The sequence below is a fragment of the Pleurodeles waltl genome, chromosome 6 (genome assembly GCF_031143425.1).
Source record: "Pleurodeles waltl isolate 20211129_DDA chromosome 6, aPleWal1.hap1.20221129, whole genome shotgun sequence".
Taxonomy (NCBI): domain Eukaryota; kingdom Metazoa; phylum Chordata; class Amphibia; order Caudata; family Salamandridae; genus Pleurodeles; species Pleurodeles waltl.
In genome coordinates, this window is record NC_090445.1 from 151,167,602 (window position 1) to 151,183,103 (window position 15,502).

At 41.0% G+C, this 15,502-nt stretch overlaps 1 protein-coding gene across 1 annotated transcript in view; it reads left to right on the forward strand.

The window, feature by feature from the left end:
* ODAD4 (outer dynein arm docking complex subunit 4) overlaps nucleotides 1-15,502 on the forward strand; it is a 75,446-nt gene that overhangs the window by 14,449 nt on the left and 45,495 nt on the right. Inside the window, exons 3-6 of the mRNA XM_069237664.1 lie at nucleotides 403-556; nucleotides 3,844-3,905; nucleotides 9,163-9,340; nucleotides 10,536-10,760. Of these exons, the coding sequence (XP_069093765.1) occupies nucleotides 403-556; nucleotides 3,844-3,905; nucleotides 9,163-9,340; nucleotides 10,536-10,760 (619 nt within the window). The remainder of the gene's footprint in view (nucleotides 1-402; nucleotides 557-3,843; nucleotides 3,906-9,162; nucleotides 9,341-10,535; nucleotides 10,761-15,502) is intronic.

The window sequence follows — 15,502 nt, forward strand, 5'->3', positions numbered from 1 at the left end:
TCACCTCCCTGAGCTTAGGTGTTTCTTCTAGAGATCAGGCGTTGGTGTTGGCTCCCGCTTTGTATAAAGTGCCATACTGCTTAAAATATTGCTTAAAAATATTGAGTATGTAAATTGAAGATTAATTAATGTTAGATATTTATATAGTATCACCCTTTGGAAAAAGGATGTCTACTGTAGTCTCAAACAGGCCCACTAAAACTTTCAACCTTTTGAAATTAATAAGATGAGTACCAAATAGGTTGGACAACTAAAACATCATGCTCTTTCACAGCTGCATTGGCTGTGAACCAGTACTTGATTCAACAGACAGTATGTTATCTGTATAATCAGGTTCAAACCCATATTCTGTGATTCCTTTAATGTTGCCTTGTTCTCTAAGATTACATTTTATCTTTCCAGGGGCTGTACCAAAAAGCAGAGGCACTGTACGCTATGGGAGACTTTGAGTTTGCACTTGTGTATTACCATCGCGGAAACAAAATCCGCCCAGAGCTGCAGCAGTTCAGACTGGGGATTCAAAAGGCTCGGGAAGCCATCATCAACTCTGTAGGAAGTAAGTACTGCAACATTTCATCAGTCCCTGAAGAGAGGAGGAAGCTTGCATAGTCTCACCGTCTGCATCTATAGCCCCAACATTAGCAGCTATGCACAGCCTGACCTACCTTTGGTCAAGTCATTATTGCTTACGGCAATAGGTCTTTTGCAGACAGATTGTATAGGATATTTGCAGCACAGCAGGTATATTACTGTGGGATAGGGGACGTCCTGGGTGCAATAAACTGCATAACTTTCCCACTTTACTCAACCATATTTAGGTAAGAATCTACAAAAGAGGTTGATGGCCAGCCTAGATGCAGGAGGGCTTTATCCATGCCAGATTTTCAGGATAGCCACATAAGGTAAATGTAATTACAGTAAATTTAAATGTAGATCAGTTATGTACTGCTTATCCTAACAATCTGCCATGGATCTTGCTTTCCTATACTTCTGTTGCCACCCTGGGTCTATGGAGCTCAAAGTTATTTCACTCCCTCTTGCTAATTGGGGTGGGGGGGTAGTGTTGGTAGATAGGAGAGTAAAACATGGAAGTGTAAACCAGTGGATGAATTACAGGAGTTGCAGACATGGGTTCATAACTTGTCTACAATCTTACAGTGGTTGACTAACATGTTTTTGTCTGCAGCTGTATTTTCCATCTTTTATAAAACACAGCAGACAAGACGTATGTAGATAGTAAATGGCGGGGCTAAATAGTAGGCAGCATTGCACACAAGACGAGAACATTGTGATGAAAGGATGCAGAATATAAGGATTTGGTCTCTTTATGGAGCCATTAAGGTCAGTCAGCCCCAGGGTGGGGTAGAATGGTACATGGAAAGAGATAAGGATTCTTCCAGAAGAGGGTCTACAATTGGAATTATTATAGAGATCCTCATCTCTTTCCAGGGCCAAATGATCTCTAAGTGTGCGAGGGAGCAAGGGTTGCTGGAACCCGAGTTAATCCCAGACAAGCTAACCAGCTATGGCCTACACTGGCAAACGCAGTAAGTTCCCGACTGGAATGGAACAGAGCTCCACTGGATGTCAGCATATCTGATTCTGCAGGGTGCATGACTAAGTTTCTCCTAGGGGTTCGTGACCTTGTCATAGCCAAGCAGCTGGTGGAAGCCTTGCCTCACAGACAGCAAATTGGTTGGTAGGGTTTATAAGACCGAGGGAACCTTAGCTTCTGATAATTTGACCTTCCCAAGAAGTGGGGAGTAGAAACTGTCTTGTGCTTTGTAGCCTCTGCCAATGGCTAGCAGACAGCACAGGGTTTCTTGGAGCCAGTCACCACCTTAATTGGTCAACAAATGCCCAAGTTTTGTGGTGGGACCCAAGCTTGCTGTAATCATTTCTCACCAGCGGCCTTATTCACTCTGGCCTCGCCTTGGTCTTTCACCAGAGCAGGGAATGTTTAAGGCCTTAGTAGCCTGCATGAGGGAAGCAAGCCTGACAAAAGGCAGGCCTGCTCCTTCAGCATCTGTGTGGTCTTCCTTAGCATGGGGATGGCCTGCATGGGGACAGGGTGCCAGACAGCTCCAGAGGTCCCTCGAAGGTGTGGTTCAGTACAGAGAGAGTTGCAGGGATTTTGAAGGCATGTGTATTGGCACAATGGCCATCATTTACTCTCTCCAAATTTAAGATTACTTGCCTGTAAACTTCAGCAGCCGTTGAGCATCCCCGCACACAATTAAATATATATACATTTTTAACCCAAGGGTTTGTTGTTACTCCAATTTTATCTCGTTAGACCAGTGATCGTCAAACGTTTTAATGCCTCACGAGCTTCATATTAAAACAAAATCCATCGGGCCCTTATCCCAATATGAAAATATACTTTTTATCACAGTTATTCTTTATAATTATCAGCTCTGAATATATACAACAATTCGAACTTCGGAGTTATGTTCAGTTATCCGTTAAAATTAATGCAATCAAGTACATAATTGTCAACATACTTTGGGCAGTCTGGTCTTCATAAAGTGTAAAATTATTCCAAGTGCGATTCTTTATTAGAAATGGAGGCGAGGCACTTTCAGAATTATTCGCAGCCCCTCCCCCTTTGAGACCTGCTCCCAGCCAGGACGTGAGTGACAAAAGATGTCACTGATGGCACCTTAAACTGCCTCTCTGCTTTTTCACCAAAAAAAAAAAACAAAGTACTGTTTTCAGCATTATGCTCCTCTTGGCCAGAGCCTGGCTCGCTGAGGGCAATTCATGCCCAGCAGGGGTGCCCGCGCCCCAGTTTGAAGATGTCCGCACTAGTCATTCACATACAAATAGTTCTGCTTGAAAGAATCTCTTCCTGTCAGAAGCAACCATAGCATTGCTCCCCCTTGTGGCACAGTGCTGCTTATGCCACAGATCTCTACAGACCAAAAGATCATTTCTTTATAATTGAAAGACTAAGGGGATATCTGCATTCCAGTTACTTTTATTAGCAATATTACAATTTTGATAGGGATTTCCTCCGAGCAGACTAGTTACTCCCAGCAAGGAATTGCCTTCAGGTAATACAGTTCACAGTCCAATGTACAAGTCTCATTCACTTGTTCATTTCACAATCTTCACATTTAGTTATTGTTCCTTTAGGAGCTGCAAACTTAAATGATCACAACAGGCACAGCGCAGACAGTAACAGCGTAAGCCTCCCCACACTGGCCTGTCACTGTCCCCAACCTTGCTCTTGGTAACCACTGTAGGCAGACATTTTAGATGCCAACAATGTCAATTGTCTGGCGGTGTTCAGAATATCTGTCTATATATGAAGTGGACCAGGACATCAGTACTTTGCCGCTATGTTTCTTAGAAGTCATAAGCTGGGGTCATGTGACTGAGGCTTTGGGTTGTGTTTATACCCACAACCCTAAGGTCAAAGGCAGAGACCAACCACAGGCCAAACATTTATGTTGCCCAATCCCTTCACCATTTCACCTTTCTTAAATTCCTCTAGGCTTCTGTATTACTTGTTAGGCACCAGGTAGATATCTTAAAAGCGTAGGTGCAGGTTAAACGCCTGGCCAGAGACATCAGAAAAACAGATACATAAAAGATACACAAAAACTGAAATATTAAAAAACATTCAAGAGATGACATAAAATGAAAGAAATAACCATAATGTGAGTACTAAAAAGAAATGGATTCCAAATGAAGAACATATTAGTGACAGGAGTTGCTAAAAAAGCCCCAACCATGTTTATTAAAGATGAAGGAATCTCCTTTGTGCTGTTAGTATCATAAAGTCTTGGTTTTACATTTTTATCATGATGAACACAATGTTTTTGCTTCTGTCGACAGGCCCAGAATCGGTCACACTGGAGAACACAGGCAATCTCCTTTTCCTAAGCAAGCAAGAAGAGGTAAGACTTTTCTCTGCATGCAGTGTTAGAAACTGTTCACATTTTATTTTATATTACACATATTTATGTGTCACGCATTATGACCTTGGTGTGTGTATAATCTTTATTTCGGTTTAGTGGGTTAATGCACCCACACACATATATCTGCAAGTACATTGGAGGTCACTAGTCTTGGTTTTTGCTACATCTGAGTTTGATAAAATAAGTACCAATGTCTTGGGTGATAGTAACACCTATTACAGCAAAGCCAATAGGTTTAGCCGTGGCAAAGCTACAAATTTGTTTTGCAAAGGCATCGGAATAAGCATTGAAGGTGTGATAGTAATAAGTAAAAATGCTGTTATCTAAACGTGCATGCATATTTTTGCATAACGAAAGTAAAAAAAAATGACCTATGACAAAATCAAATCAACAGTGAAGTGGACTACTTTTTATACAAATGTGCACAAGAAAAACGCTGTTGCTCACACAATGAAGAGACACAGTGGTTAAAGTTGACCGACCCATTTACCCATATTATAAACTGTGATGGACGGAAACAAAATGGGAGTGGCACATGAACAGACCAATGGATGACGAGAGCTGACTGATAGCTGCTACATGTGTTTTAATGATGAATGTTTAGGGAAACATGAGGCAGATGAGTCGGTTAAATCTGTCACTTGATCAGACTTAACATAACATTAGAAGAGGCGGAGGGCCTAACACGAAGCACAGAGCAACAGCGTCTGCCGTATTTGCTCTTTAGAGCCGGTGGTTGACAAAATCACAAAATTTCATCTGCAGACCGAAAGATGTAAGGTAAGTAGGGGACCTCAACTCTTGCATCAGACACTCCTACATTTCACTAAGAGACAATTAAGTGAAATTCAATTATTAATGATATGGTTAGTGATATTTCAGTCTCAGGATTTTTAAAAATATAATTTGTCTCTCAATTTTACTAGTGCTCAATAGTTCTGAATTTTATTTCCATACACAAGCCTTTACATTTCATTAAAGTTTGATCAGTATTACTGCTCATTTAAGTTATTATGAGTTAACAGCAGAAAGCGCGCTTTCTTCACGGATTCAGTGGCCAAGTGTGTAGACCACATACTGTGGCCAATTTCCACTAAGCTGGTGTAGTGTCTCAGTGCTGAGCACCCATACTCACTTTCTTTGGCTGCACACTCCAGAGAGAAGCTAAGGAATTAACATAGTTGTGGTATTAAAGTGTCTTAGAGGGTAAGACATCATGGCGGCACACTCCTAAATAAAACACTAGCATGAGAACCTCTAAAAAAGTAATTGTTTATTTTCTAAACTGCTGGGTTGTAACTGAACACACATTTTAAGTCCTTCGCAAATGTTGAAGGATCTGTGCCTGAGGTGAGCCAGGGATCTCCTGATGATTTTTCAGGTCTGGACTTCTTTGATGGTCTCTATGTACCCACCGAGAGCATGTTGTTTTTGGAGGAAGGGGAAGTAGTTGTGGAGGTTTTGAGGGGGGATTCTAGAAGCCTCTTTTAAGAAGCATGTTTTTTTCTTGACTGCTGCCATACTTGGAAGACTCCTGAATTGTGGGCCAAAAGAGTTCCAAAATTGTATGATCCATGTCCAGATCATGTTTCCTCATGTTTCTTGCAATCCAGTATGGCCTGCGCTAGCAGTTTTGCATTGCTAGATTTCAGTTTAAGGTTGAGAATAGAAGGTGAAAATATTTAGAGAACCCTGAAAGGGTAGCCAGTGTATGTATTTGAAAGAAGGCCAAATATTCTTATTTTTGTTTGTGGTGTTGTCTGGCTGCCTGATTTTGCATTATCTGCCACAGGGGCAGCTGTGTGAACAATGTTGCAGTCGTTGAGTTTTAATAATTGTTATTTAAAATTCAAATACACTAAGTAAAAGTAGCAGCAAATAGGGAATACAGTACAAAGTCACAAACATTTATAAATGTATTTATGTGAGGTTAACAGATTTGTTGGCAAAAGCTCCAAAGCCCTGTTTCCAAACTATGTTCAATTCAATTGTAAAAACAAGAAAGTATTTTGGAAGCGGACAGGCTGTCAGCATACGTGTCCAGATGATCCTCCATATAGACTATTGGTTGCTATTGGGTACTTGTCCCTCTTGTCAGAAGGTAAGATGAATCAAATAGCAGTTCTTGCCTGTGCTAGTTACATTCCCAGAGGTGTCAATTTAATTTTCTCTCTTTCTTTGTTTTGACTTCTAAACTCTTGTTTACTATTGTGACATCTGTAACTCCAGCTAGTACTTACAATCTACCACTTCCTCCTCTATTTCCTAGATTGAATAAAACAGACATAATTCTAGCTAATGACAGTGATGTACATCAAGACAGGGTATGAGGAGCTTGAGTGATGACCTAATTATCACACAGAAAACATGTTGCTAAGGTAGAATGAAAGATTCCGGTAGAAATCCCATTTTTGTTCTTCAAAATAGAAAATGTATTTTTTAACTTCATTGGTGACTGTGGCCTTATGTGTTGAGGACATTTTGTCTTATTCTTCCTGATAAGAATTTAAATGGAGAAGAGAATGGTTTTCTTGCGAAGAAGTGATAAAGATTTAAGTAGTAATGTATAGTGACTGGCTTTGTTTTAAAATCTGTGTTGTTTCTGCTTACTGACATCAAGTGAGCTCCTCTGTGTCCAAGCAAGTTAAGATGGAGAAAGGCCCCCTGCATGGCTCTGGTGAGCGTTCACCCCTGCCTCATATTGGTTATATTAAGCTGCATGATGATCATGCGTGTATAATTGAAGAATGTTTGTGATACAGATTGAGAGCTCTGTGTTCTCAAGGGGAACACTATGTTCCCCCTCTTTTCCTAGCATGACTAAAGTCCGCTGTCTGGACGTTACAGCACTGACCGTGGGTGGCAGCAGTACCTTTTATAGTGGCAAGAGAGGCCTTTTCCCACTCTCCTGTCAGTTGCCTGTGGACATCTCCTTCCTTTTTAAAGTAGTACATAAGATGAAGGGTTGGAGAAAGCCCAGACAGCAGATGTGAATTGCATGGCTTCTCCGGGGCATTCCAGGAATCCTTTGTGGTAGGTCACCTACCATTTTCAGCCCTCTTGTTCATTGCTAGGGCAATCTCCCACAGGTTAACAGGTGGGTAGGTTAGGAAACCTCCATTTCTTTTGTGCCCTTGTTTTGGGTCTCTTGTGACACATGGCTGCCAGCACCACTCCACCTCCCGGCAGGTACCTTGTGACAAAGACTGTACCAATCTGAGAGGAATAAGCAAAAGGGCACAACTGCCCAGAAAGGGTCTCAAAGATGACCATATTATGATGCAACTACTGGCTGCAACTTTAGTATAAAGATGGGGCATAAACTCCCAGCCAGAATGCCAGTGTTTCAGTACTGAAATCAGGGTGCCATGCCACTGGCCAAGGAACAGTTGTCTGCTCCAGGGTTGACGTATCCACCACCAAATCCCCTTGCCAGATTTGGGATCAGAATCTGGGGAAGTTTGACATTCTGCCGGGAAATTGTTTTGAAGCCAGAAATTCCTTTGGCGCTTGCCTTGAGGGGAAGGAGCTCACCAACTGTTGAGGAGGGGCATTGTATGTGCCCTTGCAGGAACACAGTCTAGTTTCTGAAGAGGTAGGGTACTTTCATGGCTGCTGTAACCCAGAGAGGACCTGCGCAACACTTGATGACAGGTGAGGTTTGGGTGATATGAATACCCTCAGGAAGTTTCCTGGCCCACGGAAGTACCCAAAATCAAGAGGCTTTCTTTATGAACCACAAAGTGTACAGGGTGGTTTCACTAATGTAAGCTAACACCAAGCAGCAAGAGGTGCTCATCACCATACCACCACTGTCAGTGGTTACACCATACTGAGGTGCTAGGAAGGAAGGAAGGCAGGCCCTGTTCACAGCCCTAGACATTGGATAATATGTGATTCACCATGGCATCTAGAGGAGACTCCTAACTTTGTTTGGGTGTGTGCCATTGTCTGGGCCCGAGAAGTAACTCATGGAGCAGAACTCACCTGACTGTGAGCTGAGTAACTGGCGCAGAGCCGTTCCACCCGTTATACTGGTGCTGCCTATGGCTCCCTGACCAGGCATACACTGGAGCATGTATGATGGATCGCAACCAGCATCAGCTACAGGTCTGACTCAGTGGGTGTGCAGGGTACATACACTATGAGCAGCAAAGCTGTTGACCGACAACAAACTACTGGCCCAGCCTGTGTGAACTATCACCTGGGCCAGAAAGGTACTGTGCCAATGTGATACCGAAGGTGGAGGTGGGGGATAACAACCACTTTTTGGGGACTGAAAGCTATAATCCTCCACTCCCATCCCTCTAAGACAACTTGCCTGGAATTCCCATTGGATTGCCAAGGGGATATTACGACATAACCCCTATCCATAGGAAATAATGTAGCCTGTCCTACAGATCACCCTATTTACTAATTCCCTGTTGGTATATCACTTCTGTACAGTGAATGCATAGTGTGTTGTCATAAAAGTAATTTTCTTTTAGAGACTATTGGTGGATGGTGATTTAATAATGGTTATCAGATGTTTTATTGAGTGCTGAGTCTCTAACTCAAGTCACCTCCATGAGAACACCTTGGACTGCTTGACTTCGCTAGCCTGAGAGTCCTGTGTTCAATGGGTGTGCTTTATGCTCCTTTTTGGGCTCAATAGTAAGGTTACGTCCCCAAACACCAGTGTAAAAGGCTTTGATTGTCACAATCTATGCCCAGTAACACCAGATTGCCCTCTGACCAAAAATAAGTTCCCTCCGTACAAACTATCAGTTGTTAAGATATTTAGCTTATCCTTCTTTCTCTCACTGCTGTCAAACTTTTCTTGGTCTGTGTGATTTGTAGGCATACTGGTTGAGTTAATGAAAAGAGCAGCACATATAAGGAAATCCTTGTATATCTCCCAGGATTACTGTGAGAAATATGACTTTTACCATATGGTGTATAAGTAGTTTCCTTTACCTGCTAATGGTACAATCACCAGGATTCCTGTTTTAACATACGCTACCTGTGGCACCAGTGCAGCCGTCCGCCCACCCTCTCAAAGGTTTTCAAAAGTTTTCCATCTTTTCTCATCTCTAAAATGCCCCAAGCCTTGTGCCACACTACCACTTCATAGTAAGAAACAAATATAAAAGATATAATACGGCAAAAGCATCATTGAAGAACTGTTAGGTTATGCTTGTCTACTATACATAGGCTAACAGTTGCAATTATATTTTTCTTTGTCTTCCTCAACCAGAGTAAGCAGGCACAAATGAAACTTCCAGTCAAACCTGTTAAAAAGGACTTGAAGAAAGATTTCAGGCAGCTGCAACTTGAGAAGGAAGAGTTGGAGAAAAAAGAAAAGAAGATTCGACAGCTTCTTGGAGAACTTTACATCGATAAGGCATACCTGGAGACACTACTCAACGATGAAGGTTATAATGCTTCATCTAGTTAACCCAAACTAGTTATTTTATTTTCTAGAACTCTGGTTCCAGACTCATCCTGTTTCTTTCTTATGTATGCTTATTTTTGGGTGTGGGAAGCACAAGACAGACCACTGCTTGATTTAGTGGGGTGCTTTTGGAAACTTTGTTATAAAAGGAACATGGTCCATCTCCACCAGAGTGATTGCTGGTTGGCTCACCTCCAAGGACAGATTTATATTTTTTACCCAGAGTTTTCCTGCGAAAGCTAACTTTTTACCGGTTTTAAAAGGACAGAATCTCCATCTACTCAGAACATGTGGCTACCTGGATGAGGGGATGTAGCAAAGTGATAATGTCAAGTTCCTTTGTTAGTGCTAGGAAGCCCTGGAGGACAACTCGTGCTCTGCAGTACAAATTTAACATAACATTACATCAGATCCATTTTAGGTAACAACCTGTCACTCTACCAAAGTTTACTTTCTCATTGCTTCCTACGTATAAGTAAGCAGGCAGCAAGAATTCAAAATCTGTATTAGGGGCTAGGAGTCTTTATTAGTCAGCATATTTAAATATTAATTGTACCAGTAGTAATGAAAATGGCATTTTGTGGTGGTTTGTGGTCTATGTAAACAAAGCTGATGTTTTCATCTGAATTGCAAGTCAGCAGATATTATTATAATTATAGGTTCTCTCGTCAATATGGCATAAGGATAAATAATGTTGTGGGCATTGGTAAACGGGCGAAAGAGCTGTCCTTCTTGCACATTGCCAAATCATTGTAGTGGGAAGTTTGCACTGCAGCTTGTGTTACCTCTCTGACCTGAAGGCACAAAGATGAGTGCAATCTCCCATGCCTTTAGCATGAGGCCATGTTTACCTTCTGTGTCACCAGTACTAGATGATCCAGTTGACACCACTCTCGAATAATTTCCACAATAAATTAATTTCCAGGCCCAAATAAGGGCTTTGATGCACTGTTCCATCATATTTTTTAAAAAAAAGAAAATGATAAAAAAGAACTAAATAGAGTCATGAAACTGGTCTGCAACTTTTTGGCGAAGTAGACCTTCTTATTATATCACAATTAACTAAATAGTATTTTTCTTATGTAAATAATATTTTGCTCATAGCTTAAGCACTTTTTTACCTGTTTGATTCAGAGACATGACTGTGAGTGACTCTATTTTAATCATTTGTGTAGACCTGGTGAAAGGCAATGTAAGAGGCGGCATTAGGCTCAAAGATCTGATAATGAGTGGCATCACTTACCTGGATACCCGCACCAACTTCTGGCGCCAGCAGAAACCCATCTATGCCCGAGAACGAGACCGCAGGCTCTTGGAGCAGAAGTGGAACAGAGATAAGAAGGTCAAACCAGCAGACCCAACCAGATACATCCTGAAAAGCTTGCAGGAGATTGATCGATGTAAGTGAAGGGAAGTTCTATATTTTACTGTGGTTACGGACCGTGCTCTGAACTAAATTGTCTGGAATCTGTATCTTTCAGTTATCTACTAATACCATAGAGAAGGAAAGTCATGTTGAAATTAAAATACGTCTGCACTTTCTCTTGTCTAGCACCTCCTGTTTTGTAGCCACAATTGTCAGAATACGAAGAAAGCTTGCACAGATGTTGCAGTAATATTGGTATTTGATTCATTTCTTAGTTTTCGCTTTCTGTTGCTGTTCATTAGGGAAGGCGCAGGTTAAGTCAGAATAAACAGAGCTGCAAATTGGTAACATCACAATATTTAAATAGATAATCTGTAATACATGGTTTGGAATATAGGTTCTGTGTCTGAAGGTTTAGCTTGCCGGATTTGTACTTGCTAGGATTTAAGCTCGCTTTGGTCCCTGTTGCATTACAATTTGAGCTGGGCAATAATAAAGACAGGTTTAGTTTTGCTGCTTAGGAAGTTTGAAGTGTAGCTAATTAGTTTTACTCACGTACTCAAAGATGAATAATAAGACTAAGTTCAGTGTAAAGCCAGTTTACATCATCCTGTATGTGGTATTATGTGTGCAAAATGGTATTCTTCATTTGTGCCCAAGTACAAAACTTTTTTTTTAAACAGATTTTTAAAGAAACATGGAACAAGTAGCTCCTTAGTACAATACCACTACTATGCTATTGTTATATTACAGGTTCCTCACCTCTCATTACTCTATGCAGCTTGTGATTTTCAATAAAGTCTAGATTAGATCCTTATCTTCCCCAACCCGCGCCTCTTGATTCTAATCCTCTATCCAATGAAGAGAATGCAATGACCTAGAGCAGTGGTTCTTAACCTTTTGCCCTCTGTGGATCCCCATTGAATCACTAGTGGGAACTGGGGACTCCTGCCTACAAAATTTCTAGGATGTGAACCTCACAAAACTACAAAACTACAGAAACACGTATATGTCAAACAAATACACACATTTTTAAATATTTTCTTTACTTCACAGGCACTCCCTTTAGCAACCTCCGAATTAAAAAAGATTGAGGGGGAAAAAATAAGTTTCTAAACCAGTACATTGACATTTATGTTCAGCTGTTTGATACTGGTTACTGTGCCATCTTCGATGTATTGTATGCAAGTAGTAAAATTATCTCTATGACAAAATCATTAACCCCCTGGGCTATCTACATGAAATGCACATTCGTGTTCTGTATGTTAAATGTTGTGCTTTGTAGCAGGCACACTCACCTTCTTTCTTTGTGATGAATCAAAATTCCACTAGACAAAACTCAGACCTCTCCAGCAAGTTAATTAATCGCCACCGTGAACCTCACATGTTTATTATTGCACAATAATTGCAGGTCACACAAAGAACTCTGCAGCATGTGTCTGCAACCCCGTATGATATTTTAACGTGAAGTCCCCCTGAACGTGGGGTCCAGTGCGGTGGACCAACCCTAAAGCCAGCACTACTAATAATATTTAATTTTATAGACAGTTGTAGAATTCCTGAGTAGGAGTCACGGATCCCCAGGGGTCCGCGGACCACAGATTAAAAATCAGTCATCTAGAGCATGCCAGAGTTTGTGAGCCCTCACTCAGATAATCTAATTGCAATTTCCATAGTTTCATAAATTTACCTTCCGCGTCCTGGAAATTCCCCATCAACTGTTCCATGACTAACACCTACAACAGTGACTCTGCTCACTCCTACGTTGTGGGGGTGATATGTTTCAAGCAGACCGACATTGATTGTTGGAAGCCAGAACCATACTAACCAGTAATATCCAATCACATTTTAGTCATTCCTACTAAGGATATTAGCTTCAAACCCAAAATTATAATTTCTGGATCCGATGGGACAGGGCACCCCAGCGTTCCTTTTATACAGCTTAGCACTTCCTTCCAAAAGATTTGTATCAACAGAATGAGAGTTAATTTCTCTGTGTGGCATTCCACAGCCTCTTCCAAATGCAATCCTTCACATTTCTATACATGTGTTTCAGTTTGTTCAGGGTTAAATACCAGTGAAATATTACTTTGTACATTGCTTCTCTATTTTGAAGGCTGGGGATCAATTTGGGGATGTCTTCACACAATCTTTGCCATCTGAGTAACATAATGGTTTTATCTAAAAATGTTCCTTTCCTTTTATATATACACATTTAACGTCCCCGCTCATGTCAAACAGAAGGGACTATATATTTGATATCAAGCCCTTTGGGGACAAGAACATGGTGAAATGTTTTTTTAATAGTGTTGAATCCTTGAAGCCTGCCCCCTATTATCTTGGGATAATGCCCATTGTCTTAATTAAAAATAGTGTAATCTCTCTGATTAATCTAGCGAAAACTCACACTTACCCTCAATGTCCTATGGCTTTGTTCCTCCACTTGCAAAACAGAGGAACTTGCAACAGAGTGTAGGGCAAAGGAAAGGTGACCCTTTGTCACTTCATCTCATGCTTCCAGTCTCAGTCTTGTCACATCTAAAACATACACCAGTGCAGGGATAGAATTGGATAAAGGTCTTCAGATCTTTCACCAATGTGGCTCCAATATGGAATCAATGATAATTGCATGTTTTTTCTGACCATATGACCAATATGCAGAGCTGGGCTACCTGATGATATAAAAGAAAATTTGGAAAGATCAGTCCTCCTGAACTCTTGTGTGCTCAAAACTATCCTGGATAGCCATAGTTTCTAGCCCTCCTCCATAAAAGTGTCAATTGCTGATTGAAAGGAAGAGATCTCATCAGGAGGCAGTGGTACTGGGAGTACCCAAAAGAAATACAATAGGAGTGGTAACATATTCACCTTTAGTGAACCCCACTCTACTTACCCATTATATAAATCATGGGTATCACTTTAGTAGAACCCTCTTAAATGCCACTCTTCAGGGGATTGACATTTACATTTACATGCAGGAGTAACATAGATGCATAAAGTTTTTGCTTTTTTCATTAGCCCAGCAGAAATGGGGACATATTACTTTCTACTCTTGCTCATGTCTTTCGGTCCTATCCCACAATCAGAATTTCAGATTTGTCAAAGTTCACTTTAAACCCTGATATCCTCACTGTATTATTTCAGCATTCACAGGACTTTAGGCAAAGCGTTCACAGGTGACCTAGGAGTCAACCTTATGCCATCTGCAAAGAGTGAAGGGAAGCAGGGTCAGGGGCAACCCTGTCCAGCGCCCATTCCCTAAGGAACACTTTGGATCTGACTCCATTCACCACTGTTGTGGATGTTGGAGTGGCATAATTCAGTGAGTGCCTTCCTCACAGGCCCAAAGCTCAGTCTACTCTAGTAAATACTTTCTCCTTATTCAAGGATAGCATGAGCATAGGGAGTTTCTTCCTATTCACGTTTCTACCAACTGTAGTGCTAGACGGATAGTGTCAAATGTCTTTCTTTGTTGTACAGATCCTGACATATCAGGGTGAATAAAGAACAGCTTGAAGGTTTCTAATTTGTTAGCCAAAATGTTCATAACTGTTTGCAAATTCAGCAATGAGATTGGCCTAAAGGAAGCACAGATCTCTCAGGACCAACCCAGTTTATTTAGTAAAATTGTACTGCATTCTCCAAAGAGCGAGGTGACAGTTTTCATTTTTAGTAAGAAATTACAAAGCATGGTCAGTGAGGGTGTCAGGAAAGTGAAGATGTGCTTATAATGGTGGACCATCTGGGCCTTAGATCTAATAGGCTGTATTTCGTCACACTGTACACCTCTCACTCTTAAACAGTTGCTTTGTAAGGCATCTTGTGAGGCATTCCCCAGTCTAGATGCAGAAATCTTGGCCATAAGTGCCACAATGCAGAAAATCTTGGCCATAAGTGCCACAGATTTGTGGTTATCTATTTGTTCTCTTCCATATAGTTTTCTGTAGAAATCACAGAAGGCTTTCCTTTTCCCCTATTCTTCCTTTTTCAAAGTACCCTTGGAATCTGTTATGTAGGGTATTTTCTCTTTGGTCATCTCCATTGTCAGCCTCTTGCGTAGCTAACACCTTATTAACCTTATTAGCTTTCTAACAAAATATCTGCTTCAATCACAGAAGTGCACTCTAGTCTTTCAGGGACTAGAATGTTTACCTGTCTCTTAAGGGATATCACTTCTTTCAGTCTTGACTGTCTCCCAGTCTTTCTGTCTCGTTTCAACCTCTCTTCGGTCCATTTGTAGTTTTTATTTTCTTAGGCCTCAGTTACACATTTGTTCTGTTGTTGTAGCTATGCATATGCCTCTAGCTGCTGGCTTGAGGGCATCTTAGAGAGAACTGTGAGACACATCCCAATTATGGCAAGATATTCCCTGATTTTATCATTCAAATATTGTGCATAAATCCTATCTTTTAGCAGTGAAATATAGACTATTCTCATACTTTTTCTTGTGGAGATATTTCCTAGATCCAAATCCCACACTACATTTGAATAGACTGATATTGCTGTTGTCTCTATTTCTGCATTTTAGTGGCCTGCATATAGTTTATGTTTCCATAGTAAATTTGTCCTATAATAGGAGTGATGCACGTGCGAATAGAATGTCAATTCCTTTTCTCAAGTGTGTATCTCCCTCCATGCAGTCAGACCCAACTCTTGCAATGATCCACAAAACCTCCTCAATATTCCTTCCAGTGTACAGCTGTTTGTGGGTGGTGGTCCCCAAATTACCTAGCCATTCCTTATGCCCTGATGTAATATCTTGGATCATGTCAGTCA